General features: G+C 42.8%; 1 protein-coding gene across 4 annotated transcripts in view; it reads right to left on the bottom strand.

Moving 5' to 3' along the window:
• Nucleotides 1–17,474, bottom strand: part of ZDHHC14 (zinc finger DHHC-type palmitoyltransferase 14) — a 109,115-nt gene extending 91,641 nt beyond the window's left edge. For 2 of the 4 annotated variants that reach the window (XM_065631405.1, XM_065631404.1), the window contains exon 1: nt 15,342–17,472. In XM_065631405.1, the coding sequence (XP_065487477.1) occupies nt 15,342–15,592 (251 nt within the window). In that variant the 5' untranslated portion in view covers nt 15,593–17,472. Of the gene's footprint in view, nt 1–15,341 lie in introns of all 4 variants that reach the window. The other 2 variants (XM_065631402.1, XM_065631403.1) reach the window with 2 other exon arrangements.
• Between the last annotated feature and the right edge of the window lie 1,612 nt (nt 17,475–19,086).

Raw genomic sequence — 19,086 nt, forward strand, 5'->3', positions numbered from 1 at the left:
CTGAAAAGCAAAATGAGTACTTAGGGTTATAAATTGTTCTTTCTTACAGTAATTCCTATGCAAGCAACATTTAGATACACTTAATCAAGTATTCTGTACAACGTATTATGTACAATGTTAAAGACAGATTTTATGTCAAGCCACCTTGCTGTGCAGAACAGTAGCACCACCCCCCCTCCCCATGCAGAAATATTTCTGTCAAGGCCTGGTAACTCATTCCCAGTTGTACTTTGTTGCCTGCAAAGAGCATCTCTGAACCTTCCCCTATTTCTGCCAGTCACCCACAGCATGAGCACTGTGAAAGTTAACTCAACAGTGGCAAACAAATGACACCCAAACAGCCAAATGCCTCCCTCTGTAAAAGCACACAGCATCTCTTCTTCTGTAGTACCCTATCTACAGTGCTTCTCTCCTCAATTAGAGTAGCATAGAAAAACAAAAGCAACTTTGAGACTTATCTGCAAGACTTGGGAAAATGAGAACAGGGCAAGACTACAACACCACTACAAAATGAATTAAGCCCTTTGCCTTGTCTCCCATCCCCACAACAAGTTCAAAAGCTGTCTTGAGCAGAAGAAAGAGGCAGTGCTGCCCCTTATAGCTCTCTGATAAGTGCTGAAGGAAGAAGCATCAGTCCACAGAACACAATGGTAACGAGTAAGTACATACAAGGAAAAAGGAAAAAAGGGGAGGGAGTATGTGGAAAAGAATAGAAAGAGTGCCTGGTTGGGAACTTATTGGTCTAATAATTACACACAGAAAAAGTATGCTAAAATAAACTGCAAGATTGCTACATTCAAGACTGCCAAAATGAAATAAAATGGAAGCATGCCTATAGAAATTAAATTTGACACCCTTCTGCCAGGCTCTCCTTCCTCTGTCATACGCCTTATGATAGAGCTTTTGGTTTCAAGCCCCCCGCCCCCTGAGGAGTTCTGCTTCACTTAAAGCTGTGGGTGGACTGCTCTGGAGATAAATTGGGGTTTAAGTGAAAATGACTTTTGTGTAATAATAATATTAATACACAGAACTGGAGACTGCAGAAACTGGAAGATGTGCAGTGAATGAAGCCGCTACACTGTTTCTTCATTTCTGCTTCCTGTAGCCACAGGTGAATGCAGCCTCACAGAGCAGAGCTTAGCTCCCAGAAAGAGTTGTGCTACCCAACTCCTCAGTAGGCTGGCATTGCTCAAAACTGTAATTTCAGTGAAATCATTCTGCTATGCCCTCAGAGAGGCATGCCCGGCATAGGCAGAGGTTTCAGAGATTTTACTCGATAAAAATCAAGTTCTTTGCACAGACAAAAGACTTGTGCTTGGGCAGATGTCAATATTGGACTTTTATGAAGACAACACAACACACATCTTTGAAAGACTGTCATACTTGCAGACTCCTGCCTATTTATAACAAAGATTCAGAACAACCCACTATCTCTTCTATATGTAACCTGCAAGCCTGTCTCCTGGGTCTTTCCCTCACCATTGTGGTACTGGAAGTAAAAAAGAACAACTTTGGCCAGAGCTACAGAGCTTCCCTTGCATGAAAAATTAGCACAAGAGCAATCAGAAACAGTAAGCAAATAGAAAGGTACTTCTGGACTGAAAACAAACAAACACCACACACAAAGATTTTGTAACCTTAGAGCACTACTGGTATTACTGTCCTTAACAGCTCCCTGTTCTGATCCACTCTTAAAACAAATATATAAAGAACCAAACCCCAAAAGGAGTCATATAATGAAGATTTATGCACCATGCCGTCATTCCCAGAGTTCTTAATTCTGCACTGATGAACTAGGACTGCCAGCGTATCTCCTTGAGCCATTTCAACATCTCATATCTATTCACAACTATTTTTCATATGTTTATTTTTCACTTTCAGCCTCTGAAGTGAAAGAAATATTGGTAGGACACAACATGCATAAGCAACGTAGAGTGTAGTGTAACCTAAGTATCTTGCTGTGCTGTCCAACTCTGCCTACAGTACTGGATACAATATACCTACTGGATTTTTCAGTTATTAGCGGATGTTATTACAAGGCTACTTATAGGTACTAACTAAATAGGGATGCAAAACAACTGTCCCTCAAGTAACTGAAATTAATTTCCAGAAGCAAATACTACAGCAGATACTTCAGTTCCTCCCCACGTCTCATTCACCCCTTGCCCTCAACTCTTCTGCATACATTGAAAAATCTTCCAAAACTGTCAGTCTTTTCATCATTCAGAATATGAAGGCAAACATAGCTGGCCTAGGGCTGCACTCATTCTGAATGAATAACATGCAAATCCTATTCATATGGATCAACTTCAGTGACAAGTTGCATGCTCCCTAAATCTTTGGCCTTTATTTTGCAGTCGAAAAGAACACTTGTAATAAAGCTCAAATTAAAAGCTTATTTCAGTGACAGTTTTATTTCAATAACAGTGAATTACCTTTGCAACAAATGTCACTGCTTTTATATTGAACTAAAAACCTATGAACCTATGTGTTCCTTTCACAAATGCCATGCCTTTGTTGCAACAGCAAGGGCTAGTGCCAACAACTGCTCAAAAAAATGTTTCTGAACAGAAAACAAACTTACTTATGCCAAGAACAGTCAACCATTGGGTAATACTGCAACTCCAGACTACCATTTACCAACTTTAACTGTTGGTTAAAGTTTTCTAGGATGCAATAATAGAAAGGTATGTGCATTGGGAAGGGCATGTTTACTTTTCAATCGAGCTGGATGTCAGCCTACAACAGTTTCATGTACTGGCATCTAAGCATGTCAGTTGTTTTTCCCATATCCGACTGTTTTGATTTTCACATTCATAGACAATTGCCTGTTTCCCAAACACCTCTTGAGTATGAGCTGAGTAAAAAAGCAAGATTATGTTATCCCATCCAAACTTTATGAGCTCTCCTCTGAAATGTCCTTCTGTCCCCAACACCCTTCTTTTGATATACTCAGGTACTGGAAATGAGATTCTGACTTCCAGGGACTAGCATTAAAAAACAGTGCACAGTGGAGCCTGATCCTAAAAACATCTAGGGTTCATTACATTAGAGGAAAAGAAAAAAACAAACATATTTTACTCTGACAATGAACACTCACATCAGTGATGAGAAGTCTCAGAGCCCCTGCAACTCAAGGTGAAGAGAAGAGAGCCTTCTGAGCTTAGTGTGATGTGAAAGAAGAATGATTAGCCTTTCAAGGTCATATATTGAATTAGATTAATCTCTGTCAGATTTCAGTCCACAACTTCTTCCCCATCTTCGGCCCAAACAAACCAACAAAACAAAAAAAACACCCAAGTAGGTAGCTGAATGGGACTGTGAACAAACAAGCAATTTTTCCCTGTGTTGTTTTCTCTCTCAGCTGAAGCACAGGAGAAATTACAAGGATTAAGAAAACTCCTTTCCTGGTTCAGTTTAGCATATTTTGAGCTAACTTGGCTGTTTTTATACAAACTACGGTGAAGAAGGTTCATGCAGCTTTTCCATAGGCTCTGCTATCAAATGCAATAAAACACATGGGCTCTGAAGTATGGATATGGGGAACAGAAACTACACAGGCAATGATGCTTCAGTTACTGCCTCATGTTATGTTACAGAATTGCATATAGTGCCTTTCTTTAAAAAAATACAGAAAAAAAATACAAAAATAAGAGCACTTCATAATGTGTTATTTGAAAGATGCTGCAGTTTAAGTTCTGTAACCTACAATCCATTTACTTCAGAAATAAAATATGGTTAAGAAGTAAAAACTCTTTAGTTTCTCATTAGGCAACTGAAAAGTAATTCAGGTAAGCCCAACGATATTCTGTTCGCACCCTCACAGATGCCAATGACAAACATCAACAAGTTTTCCCAAGCTCGGATACAATTTCAAATCATAGCTGAGATGATCTGACAGTCTCCTCCCTCTTGCTTCCCCACTTCCTCCCTTGCACCAGTAATAACATTTTTCTGAATTTTCAGGGATTCGGCTCAGCGATCTGAAGCAGCAGAAAGTTTTCCTTTGTGTGGGCAGAAGGGAAGGATAAGCTTTCTGCAGGAAGGGAACTCTCTGAAGTGGTTCACCATTGGGTGGGGAAAACAACAGAGCCAGTCCAAAGTGGTAACATCTGAGGCCTGGGAGAAGGGATTTATAGAATAGTTTGGGTTGGGAGGGACCTTTAAAAGTCATCTAGTCCAACCCCCAAGAGAGGTGTTCCATCCTTTTCAGCAGCCTACGACCTTAAGATTTGTCTCACCACAACGGAGTCTGCTAAACAGGAAGGAAACTGGGAGGCCCCTATGAAATAAAAATCCAACTCCTGTCCCCTCACAAAAAGCAAGCAGATCTACAGGCATGAAGTTCACTCTGTTTTCACAGTGCTTTGAATATGTGTTATGGGGAAATGCCCCTTTGGCTTCCACCAGCCTCAGAGGAACTTAGCAGTGTTACCTACTATAGCACATAGAGATCCAGATATATTTCACTTAAATAAAACATGCTGTTTCATTTAAGCTTTCTCCTCTAATAATTTTATTTTCAATTTGTAATCCAAAACTGGACGCCTGCCCTTCTGGAATTATTTACACTTTTTTATGCAAATCAATGTTAAATGGAGTTGGATTAAGCTGACATATCTAGGGTATTTTCTCTTCCTCAAAGATAACAAATTCAGCTTTAGCATCTTTTCTGACAAACCATTTATGTCTAGGAGTCCAGAGGCTGGACTATCTATTAAGCTGCAAGAGTTGGTCTGAGACTAATATTGTCACATAGGAAGCTCAAGAAGGAAGCTCAGCCTGCAGAATACAAACAATGTTTTGACCTGCATTGGGAGACAGACCTCATGATATCACATATCTGCACAACGATATAGGCAAATACAATGTAGATCACATGAAAAAATTGTATTCTCATCCCTTATGACTATGGAAACGAGAAAACTAAGTCCTTCAACTTCATCATTACTGCCTCCCCATCCCTTCTACAGGAACAGTGCTCTTAGTCTATTAAAAGTGAACAAGTGGCTAGGAAGATTAGATGGAAGGAAAGAAAAGTTCACAGAATTTAAGTGAGAGACAGACAAACTGATGAACACATCACACTGCTGGAACAACTGTATAAAGAAACATTCTTCTGGATTAAATTGACTTCATTTAAACATAATAAGAAAACACTAAATATAATTCAGCAAAAGCCAGATGGATAGTAGACGGCAAAGCTTGGTGAGGAACAACAGATAAGTGAAAGAAAGCAGGAAAAGTGTCCATTGCGCCTTGTCCTGTCATTGGGTACCACTGAGAAGAGACCAGGGCTGCTTTTTTTTTTTTTTTCTTTCACTCCCCCTCCCCAGTCAAGTAGTTACTTTAATAACATCCCCCTTGAGCCTTCTCCAGGCTAATTCACCGAAGCAAACCAGAAGTGATTATGGCTTTTACACAGTGCACTCCAATCTTTTATACCACACCATACAACACATTTCATGTACCAGTCTACTCAAGCTAATGACAAAGTTTACTTGGCTGTTTCCTTACTTGATGCCTGTCCAGCGCTGGAAACAGTTGAAATCATGGTGAATAATAAAAGTACCTCAAACAATGTATTTTTTCACTATACAGGGGCATTATGATCTTCAGCTCTAAAGAAACCACGTTCACAAGAAGCAAGTTTATTACAGAGTTGCAATACTGATGAAAGAGATGTCACCGCTATTCTAACCTTTACTTTTCTTCTTAGTGCTTTTAACTGCTTTACAGAGTTCCAAATTAGGAAAAATTATAACTCTTCCACATTCTAATTCAACACTATAAAGTCCTTTTTGCCAATATAACAGTATCTACTATGGAACTTGCATAGATATTTGTGCCATGAAAACCCACGCAATGAGCACAAAAAAGCGTGCCAGCAAAATTTAAGTACAGGCTGGTCTGACACTTGTTTCTACCCTGAAACATGGCCAGTGGGATATCTAACAAGTGCACTGAACATGCAAGACCAGGACTGCAATTTCCCGATTTCCAGACAGTTCAAAAAAGAGGGTACACAACATTTATCACAATCAAAACCAAAAGTTTTGCATTAGTGCCCCTTTTCCTAGCAGGAAAAAAACACTTAGGATCCCTGCCAATGTTTTTTAATCTACATTCAAGACTTCTAGCAATATACTGAGTGTTTATGCTAAAATAATAATAAATTCTAGCATATATGTTCCCTGCTCTTAAGAGCTAATATATATTGATCATACATATAAGAAACATACACTAAAACCCACAAATTTATTTCATACATTCTCAATGCAGACCATGCAAGTGTTAACTTGCACTTAAACATGAACTTCGCAAACTGCAGATTTTATGTATATGTTAACTTCTGAGTTCAGGTTCTTGATTTTCAATTTAATTTTCAGTATTCTATTTAATCTCTGTCTTGTAATTTTTTTTTCTAAATAAGAGTAAAACTTAAAGAAGCAGCTGACCTGACTGTATATTCACCACAATAAATGCACGCTGCCAGTATTTATCACAGTATGCAACTTAAGGGGACAGCAGGAGTGGAAAAACATGAAACAAAACCAGCTGTGATCTCATTAGCCAAGATCATTATATAGGACCTCATTAGCCACAATAACATGAATAAACCCTACAGACACTGATGAAAATGAAGTCATGGGGGATACAGAGGCTGAATAATCATATAGCACTACAGCACATTGTCAACTTGGTAGTTAATGTTCTGGAACGTAGTTGGGTAAGATCTCCACTAATGCACACTGCAGAAAACCCATGGTCGGGCTTTGCAAATACAAAGCCCCCTTCACCTGGTAACTGCAGTATGGACAGGAGTTCCACTATGAATATGTACAACAGGGTTAAGGGACAGGGTGTGTGTTACACAAAAACTCCAAAACGCTTCAGCCTCCTTCCCTAAGTACATTTTATGTCAGTAACATTTAATACTTCTGCAATGTGAGAAATATGAACAGAATTTTATTCTTGGCTATTATACATAGACTTTATCTTGATTTCTTTATTTTAGTCTGTTTCTTTACTTTGGAAAAAGTTTAACCACTTTACATGTTTTGTATTAAGTTCTGAAAAAAATGGTCTGTAATTACATGAAGTTTAACAAACACTAGTAGCTCCAGCTGACTTCAGGAGGTTTTTCCCCTTTTCCATCAGCTTTGCCAAAGACAAGCAGCGTTGACTCGTACAACCTCTACCGGCAGCCTGGAACTTAAGTGATCACCAGCTACAACAGCCTCACTTAAAAGATCATCAATCAGGATGACAAAAATTTCCTAGATAAAGTTATTATAACATTTTAAGCAATTTTTCAAAGTGTCCCAGTATTTTAAGCCAATGGGGTTTTTGACTGGGCTATTTTGAAACACTCATGCAGCTTAGAAAGTTAAAAATACTCTCAGCTTTCTCCTCTTCTGCCGTCATCTTCACTTCCCAATAATTAGTTCACACTTGAATGTTACAACTAACAGTTTAATGCTGCACTAAATGGAGATACTCTTCCCATTAAAAAGGCAGTATAAAAGGCTTTGTGTTGTTATTTTTAACTGCTTAAAAAGTATAACTGTTGTTAAAAATGAATCTATACTTTTAATGTCCAGATCAAATTTCAGCATTTCAGCTTCTACTGAATCTACAAATAAGCCCAGATGTTTGTAAGCAAATATTTTTCCATCTCCTACCCGCGCCCCGCCCCACTCCCCACCCCCCCCCCAAAAAAAAGAGCATGGACAGAACAGTTTTGTTCAAGTTCTGCACAGACTAATATTTTCTCTTTTCATTCTAAAGGAAGATAATTTCTCAGTCATCCAGAGGGGAGCTAATCACTGATATATTTGTTTTGTATAAAATGCCAATTACAAAATAATAATGCAACACAGCTATGACAGAAAATGAACCATGTAGCACCAAAGGTATTCTTTGCATCATTAGTCCAAATATAAGCATGAGTAAAAACAATACTTCACATGAACCTGAGCATTTAACATGATTCCTGAGAAACTGACTTAAGAAAACATCTGAAAAAAACCAGACATATTTCCTTCAAACGAGGTATGAAAATTTCTGTGGGGTTGATATGAAAATAGTCACATGGCAATGCCAGTCTTCCAAGAAGAACTAATAGAAATTCATTTTTCAGTAGTGTAAATCTATTTAACATGACTCTCCCAAAGATAGATTTTATACATTTGGCACACATCCATTCAAATAAAGGGGTGACAGTACCTACTCAGGGAAAGACAAAAAAGGCATACTATACAGATTATATCAACAATAGATACCTCAAACTTTTGAGTGATAAATTTAAATTTTATCCAACAGCTGTCACAAAATTACAAGTCCAACCTCACATTCTGAAGGCTGAAGACGTACAGAAGTATTATCCATCAGCATTTGTAAATATTTGAAGACATTTATATAGGTAAGAATAACCAGATTCTGCACCTAAGTTAGAGGAACGCTGGGCAGCAGTATAAATTGGGAGAGGGGTGGCTGCAGAGCAGCCCTGCAGAAAGGGATCTGGGGGTGCTGGTTGGCAGCAGCTCAGTGTCAGTCAGCAGTGTGTGCCCATCTGGGGGCATCACACAGCATCACCAGCCTGTCAGGAATGGTGATTATCCTGCTGTATTCAGTGTTGGTGCTGCCTCACCTTGAGTACTGTGTGCAGTTCTGGGCCCTACAATTTAAGAAGGATCAAAAGGTCCTTGAATGCATCCAGAGGAGGGCAACAAAGCGGGTGACAGGTCTGGAAGGAATGTCCTATGAGGAGCAGCTAAGGACTTTGGGCTTGTCTACTTCAGAGAAAAGGAGGCTAAGGGGTGACCTCACAGCTCCCTACAGCTTCCTGAGGAGAGGAAGGGGAGAGGGAGGTGCTGAGCTCTTCTCCCTGGTATCCAGTGACAGGACACATGGGAATGGTTCAAAGCTGTGCCAGGGAAGGTTCAGACTGCACATTAGGAAGCATTTCTTTACCAAGAGGGTGGTCAAACACTGGAACAGGCTTCCCAGAGGGGTGGTGGATGCCCCAAGCCAGTCAGTGTTTAAGAGGCATTTGGACAACATGCTGTAACTTCTGGTCAGCCCTGAAGTGGTCAGACAGTTGGACTAGATGATCATTGTAGGTCCAAATTGAAATAGCCTAGTCTACTCAACTAAACTTTTGAAATTACCTCATCTTCCCCACTCTGGAAGGGATATCAAATATCCCAAGTGAGAATTTACACCTATCTGCAACAACCGTGCTGAGCTATGATGAGAGCAGAAAATCACCCTCCCAGCAGGCTGTGATGAAATTTCCTCTCTTTCTCCAAGGGGTTGGGATGACATCAGGCAAAGGAGATCACAAACGTTCACATTTCACTCTGAACAGGCACATGTGTCGATGGTCCACAGCTACACAGTGATTCCCTCAAGGTCCTGAGTGGACGTGGTATCTGAGAAGCCAACATCACTTCTCACACTGTTATACTCCCTATTTTCATTTCCCCTCCACCTCCTCAAAAGAAAAGAAAAGGTGGAAATATTAGTAGAACTATAGGTGAGAAAGGAGTAAATTAAAAGATGAAAAATTATGTTCAAAACTTGTTTTCTCCATGAAACAGTAGATAAAGGCCATCAACTAAGCTGAATAGAAAACAAACAAAACCAAAAAACCGCACCTCCAAACAAAAAACCCCAACCCTCACAAATAGAAGCTGTTTAACATTTCTTTTGGAAAAGGGATTAGCGTTACAAAACCATGAAAAGCCTCTGCAGTTTCAGGGAAAGTAAAGAAGGTATGACTTCCAAAACCCTTCTGTTGTCTTCACAGAATTTTACTCTGAAAAATGAAGCATTTAATCATTATCCATTTCCACATAAATAGGTCTACCCTTGAAAAGTCAAGATGCATGACCTACTATCGAATGCTATTAATATGTTTCTTGAGTAAAAGGATTTCAATTTATATCATATAATTCATTCAAATTAGGTTTAAAAGTTTAAACTGATATACCTGCTCAATGAAGTGCTACTTCAAGACAGGGTAGTAAAATCTGTTCCCTTTTGGCCAAGGAGAAACTTCAGCAGACATACTTGCACAGTTCACTGGGAAACTTAGAAGAGATGAATTAAGTAAACCTTTTTGTGACCAAGGAAAGGAAAATCCCTTGTCACGGAAAAAAGTATTAGATATACTTTGTACCTGAAAGATATTTGATTCTGACAGTTAACATTTTCGGGGTAACTTAAGTGCAAAGAATAAATAACATCTAGTTGGAATGCGTACCATCCCTTGAGAATTTGCCACATCATTTGGTATATCTATATAAACTCAGTACAAAAAGTAAACCCAAAAGATTAGACTTACTGTATTCCACATCTTTTTCACTAAATTATCATAGAAGCATCATATGCCAAAATGAGAAACAGGAATATTGCTCTGATCTAATTTTAATGACAGGACATTTTTAAAAAACAAAGAAAATTGGGGAGAAAAAACACACACCTCCTCATCACTGCATTCACCTACACCACTGTGCAATATTAGGCACCTACTGCCTTCCATGTAGAAAAAGATGCAGTTATCTGTTGAACAATCAGTTTATATGCCATGATTTTTGCATTAAAATCCATTTTGACATCTTCAGCAGGAAATGCCCTACAAGTTTATACCAGCCTTTAACAGCTGAAGTCAGATTGGTGGCACTTCCTTCTAAGGAACTCATAGTTTAAGGACATGGTCATCAAGAGATGCAAGTAACCTACTCATCTTAAGAGCAGAGCAACAAAGATAAAGGAGATTAGTAGATGAATTAAGATTAATTCCACCTACTTGGAATATGACCTTGCACTAAGAATTCACCTCCTGTAAGACCCGAAAGTATTTTTGCCATAAGATGAAGATGGCTGTCAATACCACAATGAAAATGCTCAGCTTACTGAAATCAGTGTTTACACAGAGGTTTGTCACAGTGAGCAGCAAGTTACACCGCTTTGCCATAGCGCTATAGAAATTCAATATTGAACAATCTACACTGCATTAGGAAGCGTGACTCATGGATGTCCTCCAGTCACACTGGTTTTCAAAGTGGGAGGCATGGAGCAGGTTGCCAGCAACTGCAAGAGCCGATGGAAAGCAATGATTTGTACACGCATATCCACATAAATAGTCTCAGTTTAAACACTTTTCCAACATCCATCTTTTGAAAGACAGCACAGTTACACAAATGCTCACAAAAATCAAGATTTAACTGGCTCAAAAAAAAATCTCTAGTTCATTGAATCAGTGCAAGTGTCAAATGGTATCAGAAGTGACAGGGCTCTGACTCACGTTTACAGAGAAAAGAACTGCGCTGCTTCAGCCCTTCCGGCATCCTACCATCTGCTCCAACCTTCTTCCAGAGCTACTCACCCTGCAACTGAGTTGACAGAAGAAAACATGACTGTGCCTGAGTCAATTCAGTTCAGTTGGCATCTTGACTTAAACCCACCTTTCACAGGAAGTTTAATTTGCCTGGCTGGACTGAAGGAGATCAGGTGTAGACATGTTCCCTGACCATAAGCATAAAGTGTTCTTTTTTCTTTCGGGTGCATGTATCTATTTGAATAAAAGCAGTCAGCATGAAGTGTCTTAGTTTTGCCTCTCTCTATTGTACCAATAAAGGACTTTACACATATGTAAATACAGTGGTTGAACTGGCTAGGTACAGCATTGAGATCTGCCCTTCAGTTACAGATGCTATCTTTGCTCTGGGGAAAGGAATTTGTTTTCTATGCTTTTCATGCAGCTACTTTTACATGAGCACTGAATAGTCTAAAAAAATATGTATGCCTGTGTAACAGGGAAAGGCAAAGGAGAGAGAGAAAGAAAAAAAAAATGAAGTTCAACACAAAGCCAAATTTGCAAGAAAAAACAGCTAAATATAATGAGATTAGAGTTAGGAAATATATTTTCAATATAAAATAACATACCAAAATTTTAAAGACAAATTAAGTAATTTGTGGTGCCTCAACTTGAGCATTTTTAAATAGGTATCATTTTTAAGAATACCTCAAGCACAGCATCCCTCTTGGGACTCAAAAGGGCTTGCAATAATTCATGTTACATTTAATATGCAAGTTACAGAAATAAAACTGCTTGTTATCTGCATTCTCTTCCTTTAGAATGGGAAGAAGGCAGGAATTATAAGTATTTCACCTGCTTGGAAGCTTATGGTTTGTTGTTGTTTTTCATTTAAGCAAATTCTGGTTTACCTCTTTGAAAATGAAAAAGAACAGTAAAATGATAAAAGGAAGTAGTAGTGATGTACTTGGAATATACGAGAGAGAAAAGTCAACTGAGAGAAAGGAACAAAACCAGCTGAAAGTAGGAGCCAGAAAAAAGTAGGTAGGAAAAAGCACAGAAGCATAAATATGAAGAGGCATGGTTCAATGTCAAAAGCTACACAGGTCAAGGCGTATGACATACGTTTGCTTTTGGAGAGCTAGGATTTGTTGATTCAGAGAAATGTATTTCCCCCCTGAAGAGGATCCAAAGCACATGAGATACAGTTCTGGATGAGTGGGTGTCAAGAATAAAATAAAATGAAGGGGTGGGGGGATGGGGGGGGAGAATTACATTAGAGGAATAAAGCCAAAAGGATAAAGGACAAGTGTTTGTGTTAGCAGGATGCTTTCCCAGGAATCAGCTGTTAATGTCATCTCTTTCCTACTCACCCTCTCCACTGCCTGCAACCAGGGAATGACTTGGAGCATAAGTACCTATTTTCCAGTTTCCAAAACCAAAGGAAACAAAATCATTTACTTCAATTGTAGCAAAAAGACTAAACAATTCCAAGAATATAGAGCATCTCCCTCTTCAATGACAGTTTAACCTTACAGTTCAGACACATGAGGCACATGCCCATTTAAAAATCACTTTGCTCTGTTTGTATTCAAAGGATTGAAACATGTTTCTGTCATATTCTGTAAAGAGCTGGTTAATGAGGAACATCATAATCAGCCAAATAATGCAAGTGACACTATAACAACTCAAGGTGTTATCAACTGATCAACAAATGCTAACTTCAGACTACTAGGAAGGAATGCAATTAGAAACTGATTCAAAGTAACACTTTTTAATCAGAGGCTCCCCTCTTTTCTTTGTAACAGTAACAACCTTCTGCAGTTCAAACATCGGAAACACCATTCCCATAGTCTTCAGGTTTGTTTTTTAATTAGCCTTCAGAGGATGAGTAATAATTTTCCAGTGCAAGTGCTTTTTAAAGACCAAAATCTACCTTATTATTATAAAAATGAAATGTCATTGCCACCCCCTACTTTGATTTTCCTTAAAAGGAGAGTGCAAGTGATACAAGAATGACTCAAGACCAGCGTGCACGCACAGAATTCATACAGTTATATAAAGCCCAAGATTTTTCCCTGCTTCAAGACTTCCAGTTAGAGTAAGCACCAATTATATATCAAAATGCTGTAGATTGACTAAAAATGTTGTCCATCACATACAGTTACACTGCAAATAAGCTCAAAGACGCAACAGAAGTTGCAGCGTTCGACTTTCGTAGAGCACATAACTCCGAGTAGTAATGAAATCAGAAGGTGATGAACAGCTTGAGCACCTCATCCTGCTTCAACAGTTCTGAATCATGCAGCTGCAGAGAATATTTATCTCCAGTGGCTTACTAAATAAGTTTTACAATCATGATTATAAAACATTACTTTTTCGATCCGACATACATTCTGGTATTGGCGGGAAGTCAGCACTTGCCTTCAGAAGCACTGCTGAGGGTGATGAGACCGCACACAGATGCGAGTGTCAGCCCACACAGAAAAGTCTTTCAAAACCAGGCCGAATCATGGCAAATAGAAGAGATGAGCACCCAGTCCTGATGCAATACTACCAGGTTACACCTTTAATATCTCTTTAAAACCAGGAAAGTAAACACACTTGCAATACACAGATACCATCATTGACTGTATTATTTCAGCTACTCAAAGGATGTTCCAGCAGCTTCACAGTGTCTGCATATGATTTACAACTAATAAATCCCCCTGAAGTAATCTGGAGCCCACTAAAGACAATTCATCTGCTGAGCTCACATATATATTTAGCCACTGGTTACCTGGTGAGCATTTTTACCTTCTTTACTACTTCCGGTATGTTAAGATGGTCTACATTTCACTGTCACAATTCAGGGTTTGCTAATGTCACTATCTTCTTTCTTGAAGATGCCAAGTAATGAATGACCTCTGTTGTTCAACTGTGTCACTCAGCAAAGCGAACAGAATTTCTGGAGGCAGTGCTGAAGCTTACATTTATATATCATAGTTCCCATTCAAGAAAATACTAAGAGCTGTATATGTATTTCGAATAATTTTTTCCTGACACTAACGACAAATCAAGCTGCAATAGTTTAAAACACGTAAATTAGCATTAACTCTTTTCAAAGAATTATTAGTATAGCTAGTGTTTTAGCAGCGTGAGCACCTTTGTACTCAGTGCTTTAAAAAAAATAAGGAAACAAAAGTCAAACTGTATTGTTCATATCATGTGCCTAATTCTTTATTGTCATGCATAGCTAATTTAACCACTCCAACATAAGTGCAAAAATCAGTACATCTCATCTGCTGTCACTTTGTTTTCACTTTATATAGACGAAAAGGACTCCTGAAGATTCAGAGCAACAGAGAAGAAAAGCCCTAGGAGCACACCAGAAGCCTGCTTAAAGAAAATCCAAAACTCCAAAACAAACATAGCTTAAACTGAGACTAAACTCACATACAAGTTACCATCACAGTCATGCTGTTACCTAGTGGTAGAAAGCTAGGTATATGCAAAATTGTAGAGGTGGGGTTTTTTTTTTACTAACTTGGAATTCTTATCTACGAGATATTAAATGACCTCAAGAGAAAAAAAATAGGCCAAATTCATGAACTAATGAAAGATACTGCTTTTCTTGCATTCAGTGCTGCAACAAAGGGTCAGTATTTTGCACCTGCCAGTTTTGATTCTCAGCAGAGTAACCAACAGACAAGAAGCTACATCATTTCCTGACCATCCCAAACATGCTGTTTTACACTCCTCTTGCAACATCAGCAAGAGCTCAAAACCCGCAGTATATAAGCACTACAACCTTAATTCTCAAACATCAGTTTTTCATAGAGTACGATAACCAAAACAGGAGCATGTGTCCCTCAGCATCTTATTAGATCATATTTTCAATTATATAAACCATTATTAGATGAGTTCAGTCAGCATTCTTGATGGCATCTGGATAAACATGTTTACCTTGCTTTCAGACAGAAAATAAATAACTAGAGGAAGAGAAGGATGATATGAATACTTCAATGTCACTTACTCAAATGCAAAGAAGAGTCCACTGGTGACCAAGATGAGAACGAGAGTCAGGTAGAAGACTCCAGTCTGTCGAGCCATCATGATCCTCCCATTGCAGAAGAATTTGTTTCTTCCAGGAAAAACCTCCCATTTTCTCTTGGGAACTGATTTCTTTTTCTTATGGGGAGACTCCATGGGAGACGAAGAGCTGTGTGTGCTGATCTGACTGTATTCACAGTCTTTCATGGGCCCACTACCACCTCCAGGAGTCATCAAGAGAGTAAAATGTGGGGAGAACCCCACCAAAAATATATACAATATATGTGCAAATATTCTTCTGACCAAGATTACCCTCTCCACCAGCCCCAGTTAATAAAAACAGCAAATAAAAAGACGAAAAGTCCGCTACCAGACTAGCAATAGGTGTATCATGCAAACACCAGTTAACTCTTCAGAAACCAAAGCTGTCAGATCAGAAATGCTTGAGAGGGATCCTTCCTTCCTCCACCAGTTACAAAACAACTGAGTAGGACAATCCTTTTTAAAAACAACTTACCACAAAACAAGACTAAAAAAAAAAAAAAAAAAAAGGCAGACTGTCCAAAAAAACTAGTCTTTTTTTTTTTTCAAGTTTATTTTCAAATGGGAGGGTTTTTTTTTTTTCTCCTTCCCACGCACACCCTGAGAGATCTCTCCGAGGGTCAGAAGTTGGTCAAGGCAAGGTTTAGCAATCGAGTCTATCATTCATAGATATTTGTTATAATCCTTTGCGCTGCAGATTTCACTGCTAAAAATGACCATTCCTAAAACGTTCCCTCCAGAGACATGCGTTACAACCCATTAAGAAAGAAAAAAAAAAAAAGGCAAGAAAGAAACCAGTCTGAAACTCCAGCTTCCGAGAAACACTTCCAGTTCTCTTCTTCCTGAAGCCGCAATTCAGCGGGAAGCGGCCGCTCCGCGCAGACCTGGCGGCGCAGGGCTCCCCGCGGGCCCTTCTCCCCTTGTCACGACTCCACCGAAGGGGATTTTCCCGAGCCGGAGTCAGTCCGGGGCTGGGCCGGTCCCCGACAGACACCAGCGCCCCGGCAGCAGCTCCTCATCCTCCCTCCCCGCCGAACCGCTCCCCCGCCTCACGCCCCGCGCGGCGCCGCCGCCGCGCTTAACCCCCGCCTGCCCCTACACAACAGGTCCCCGCCGCCGCCTCATGCTCCCCAGCGCCTCAGCCCCGCGGGGCGGGCGGCCGTGCGGAAGGGGGGGTGGGAGGAGGAGAAATGGAGGCTTCGCCGCCGGTGGGAGATCTGTGCCGGGACCTCTCCCTCCCTCCACCATCCTCGCCGCCCGCCTCAGAGCCGCCGCGGGTGCCCGCACGCCGCCGCGCCGCAGCCTCTCGCCCACGGTCCGCGGCGCTGCCGGGGCCCCCCCCGCATCCTGCTCCCTCCCCTCGGCGCAGAGGAGCGGCTTCCCGCCGGCGTCCCTACTTTCGCTGTGCTTGTGCCCGGAGCGAGGTGAGAAAAACGCCCAGCTCCCGCTCGGCCAGCCGGCGAGCGGCGACTTTCTCTCCCCCCCCTTTTTTGTTTCTTTTTCTCTGGAGCCTCTATCCAGGTTTCTCCCCCGCAGCCAGACCCAGAAGCAGCAGCTGCCGCCTCTTCATCTTCAGGGGGAGGCGGTAACCACCGCAGGGGCGGCCGCCGGCGGGAGGAGCCGGGGGGAGGCGGCGAGGGACGGGACCACACAAGCGCGCACCCCCCTCCGCGGCCGGTCAGTCAGTCAGCCGGTTCCCGGCGAGAGGGCGGGCAGGTCCCCCGCACCAGCCCTGGCGGGGACGCCTCCGGATCAGCCCAGCCCTCCCTCTGGCCGCTGGAACGCGGCGACAGCGCTACCTCCTCCCCATGGCCGCCTCCGCCCGCAGCCGCCCGCCGGGCGGGCTGAGGGGGCTGGGGAACGACCCGGGCGGTGAGTGCCTGCGCTGGAACCCCCGCTCCCGCCGCCGCCTCCCGCCCGCTCAGCCCTCGCCTCCCCCGGCCCGCGCAACCAACCGCGCGCCGCCCCCGGCACGCGCGCACACAGGCGGGCGCCGCCGAGCCGCGAGCGATGTCCAGCGGCAGCGCCGGCCGAGGCCTCCCCCGCTCCAGCCGCTGGGCCGAGGGCGAACGAGTTGTGCGGGTGAGCGGCAGGGAAAGAGAAGCCCCGCCCACGCAGCCCGACCTAACGGGACCCGCCTCCCTCCCCGTGCAGGCTCAGGCACGGACGCTCAGGGGCACGCCCCTCCCTCCGCTGGGAGTTGTAGTTTCGCTCGTCCGCTTCCGTGTAGAGGCCCCGCGGGCGGGAGGGCGGGGACAGGGACTACAGGCCCCAGAATGCCGTGCGAGCCGTCCCGGTGGGAGGGGGCGTAGCGGGCCCGCCGGGCAGCGCGGGAGCGCTGGCAGGGCCCGGCGCGAGGCGAGGGCAGCGCGGGGAGGGGCGGGGCTGACCCCGCGGCCGTTGGGGGGCGGTTGCCGCCCCGTACGGGGCTGGGGGTGAGTTCGCCCGGCCCGGCTCGGCTTTGCCGTGCGCCCCTCGCCCTCCGCAGGGCCCTGTTCTCCCGAACGGCCCGGCCGTCCCCGCCTGCCCTTCTCGGTGGGCTGGGCGCGGTACGGTCGGTGTTTATGGCCGGGCTTGTCTGTCAGTCGGGCCCGGGGGCTGAGGCTGCACCCCTTGAACCAGCCAGCTGTGCGCTGCGCTGCCCCGGCTCACCCAGCACAGCCAGAGGCTGCCGCTCCCCGCCTGCCCGAAGCCCTCGGCTGCCCCGCTGAGGTGGGCCCGCGGGCTGTGTGCGCTCCGCTCGCTCTGGGGTTTCGCTGCTTCAGGCGCTCCCTTACCTTGCTGGAAGAAACACGCTCGTCCAACAGCGCTGGTGTGTTCTTACAGATCCTCACTCTTCCCTAGCTTCGTGAGGCTCATCCCCGAAAGGAGCGAGCCACGAAGGAAAAGCTTTTGGGGCAGGATTGCCTTTCTCGAAGCCCTTGTCACGCAGCACCGGCCCGGTGCGAGGCGGCACCGCTGGCAGGTGGCCTGCAGAGCGCCCAGAGGGGCCTTCCCGAGCTGGGGCCGAACCACCCTCAAAGCCGCTTGCTGTTGTTTCTGCCTAGTACGTTCTCCATGAGCTGCTAGGGAGAAGCAGGCATGCACAGTGCTAACAAGGGTTTCCCTCTAACGCATCTTTTACAAAGGTTTGCAACTTACTAGTGGAGCTGTGTAACCTGCAGAGGATGGGCTGCTTTGAGACACGCAGTAGGAATCAACCCTCAGTTCAAATAACCCAAAAGCATACTGAACAAATTTCTGGAAGGAGTTAAGATATGTTACAGTCAGCCCACATCTCTTATGGTAGAATGTTATCCTAGGAGACAAACCAAAAAAACCAGTGTGAGGATGCAGCTGAGTTCTTGTACATCGGCAATGTGTTTTCTGTTTTCATAATTCCATTTCTAATTTTGGAATTGAATATTAATCCTTCTATTTTAATATGATAAGCTAATTCATTGTCCATAAACAGTGCCCGATAACAAAGGAACCACGGGACAGATTGACCAACACTGGATACTCCCCCTTTCTTGGAGGAAATTTATTACCTGGGTAACCAAATTATACAGATTTTCCTATTAGGCACCCTCCTAGTGAGTCTACAATCCATGTTATTGAAACACATCACTTTGGAAATATTAATGCTACATGGCAAAAATATAGAGGGATCCCCATTCTGCAAGGTGTAAAGGAGTAGTCCTTTG

The sequence above is a fragment of the Caloenas nicobarica genome, chromosome 3, assembly GCF_036013445.1.
Source record: "Caloenas nicobarica isolate bCalNic1 chromosome 3, bCalNic1.hap1, whole genome shotgun sequence".
Lineage (NCBI taxonomy): Eukaryota > Metazoa > Chordata > Aves > Columbiformes > Columbidae > Caloenas > Caloenas nicobarica.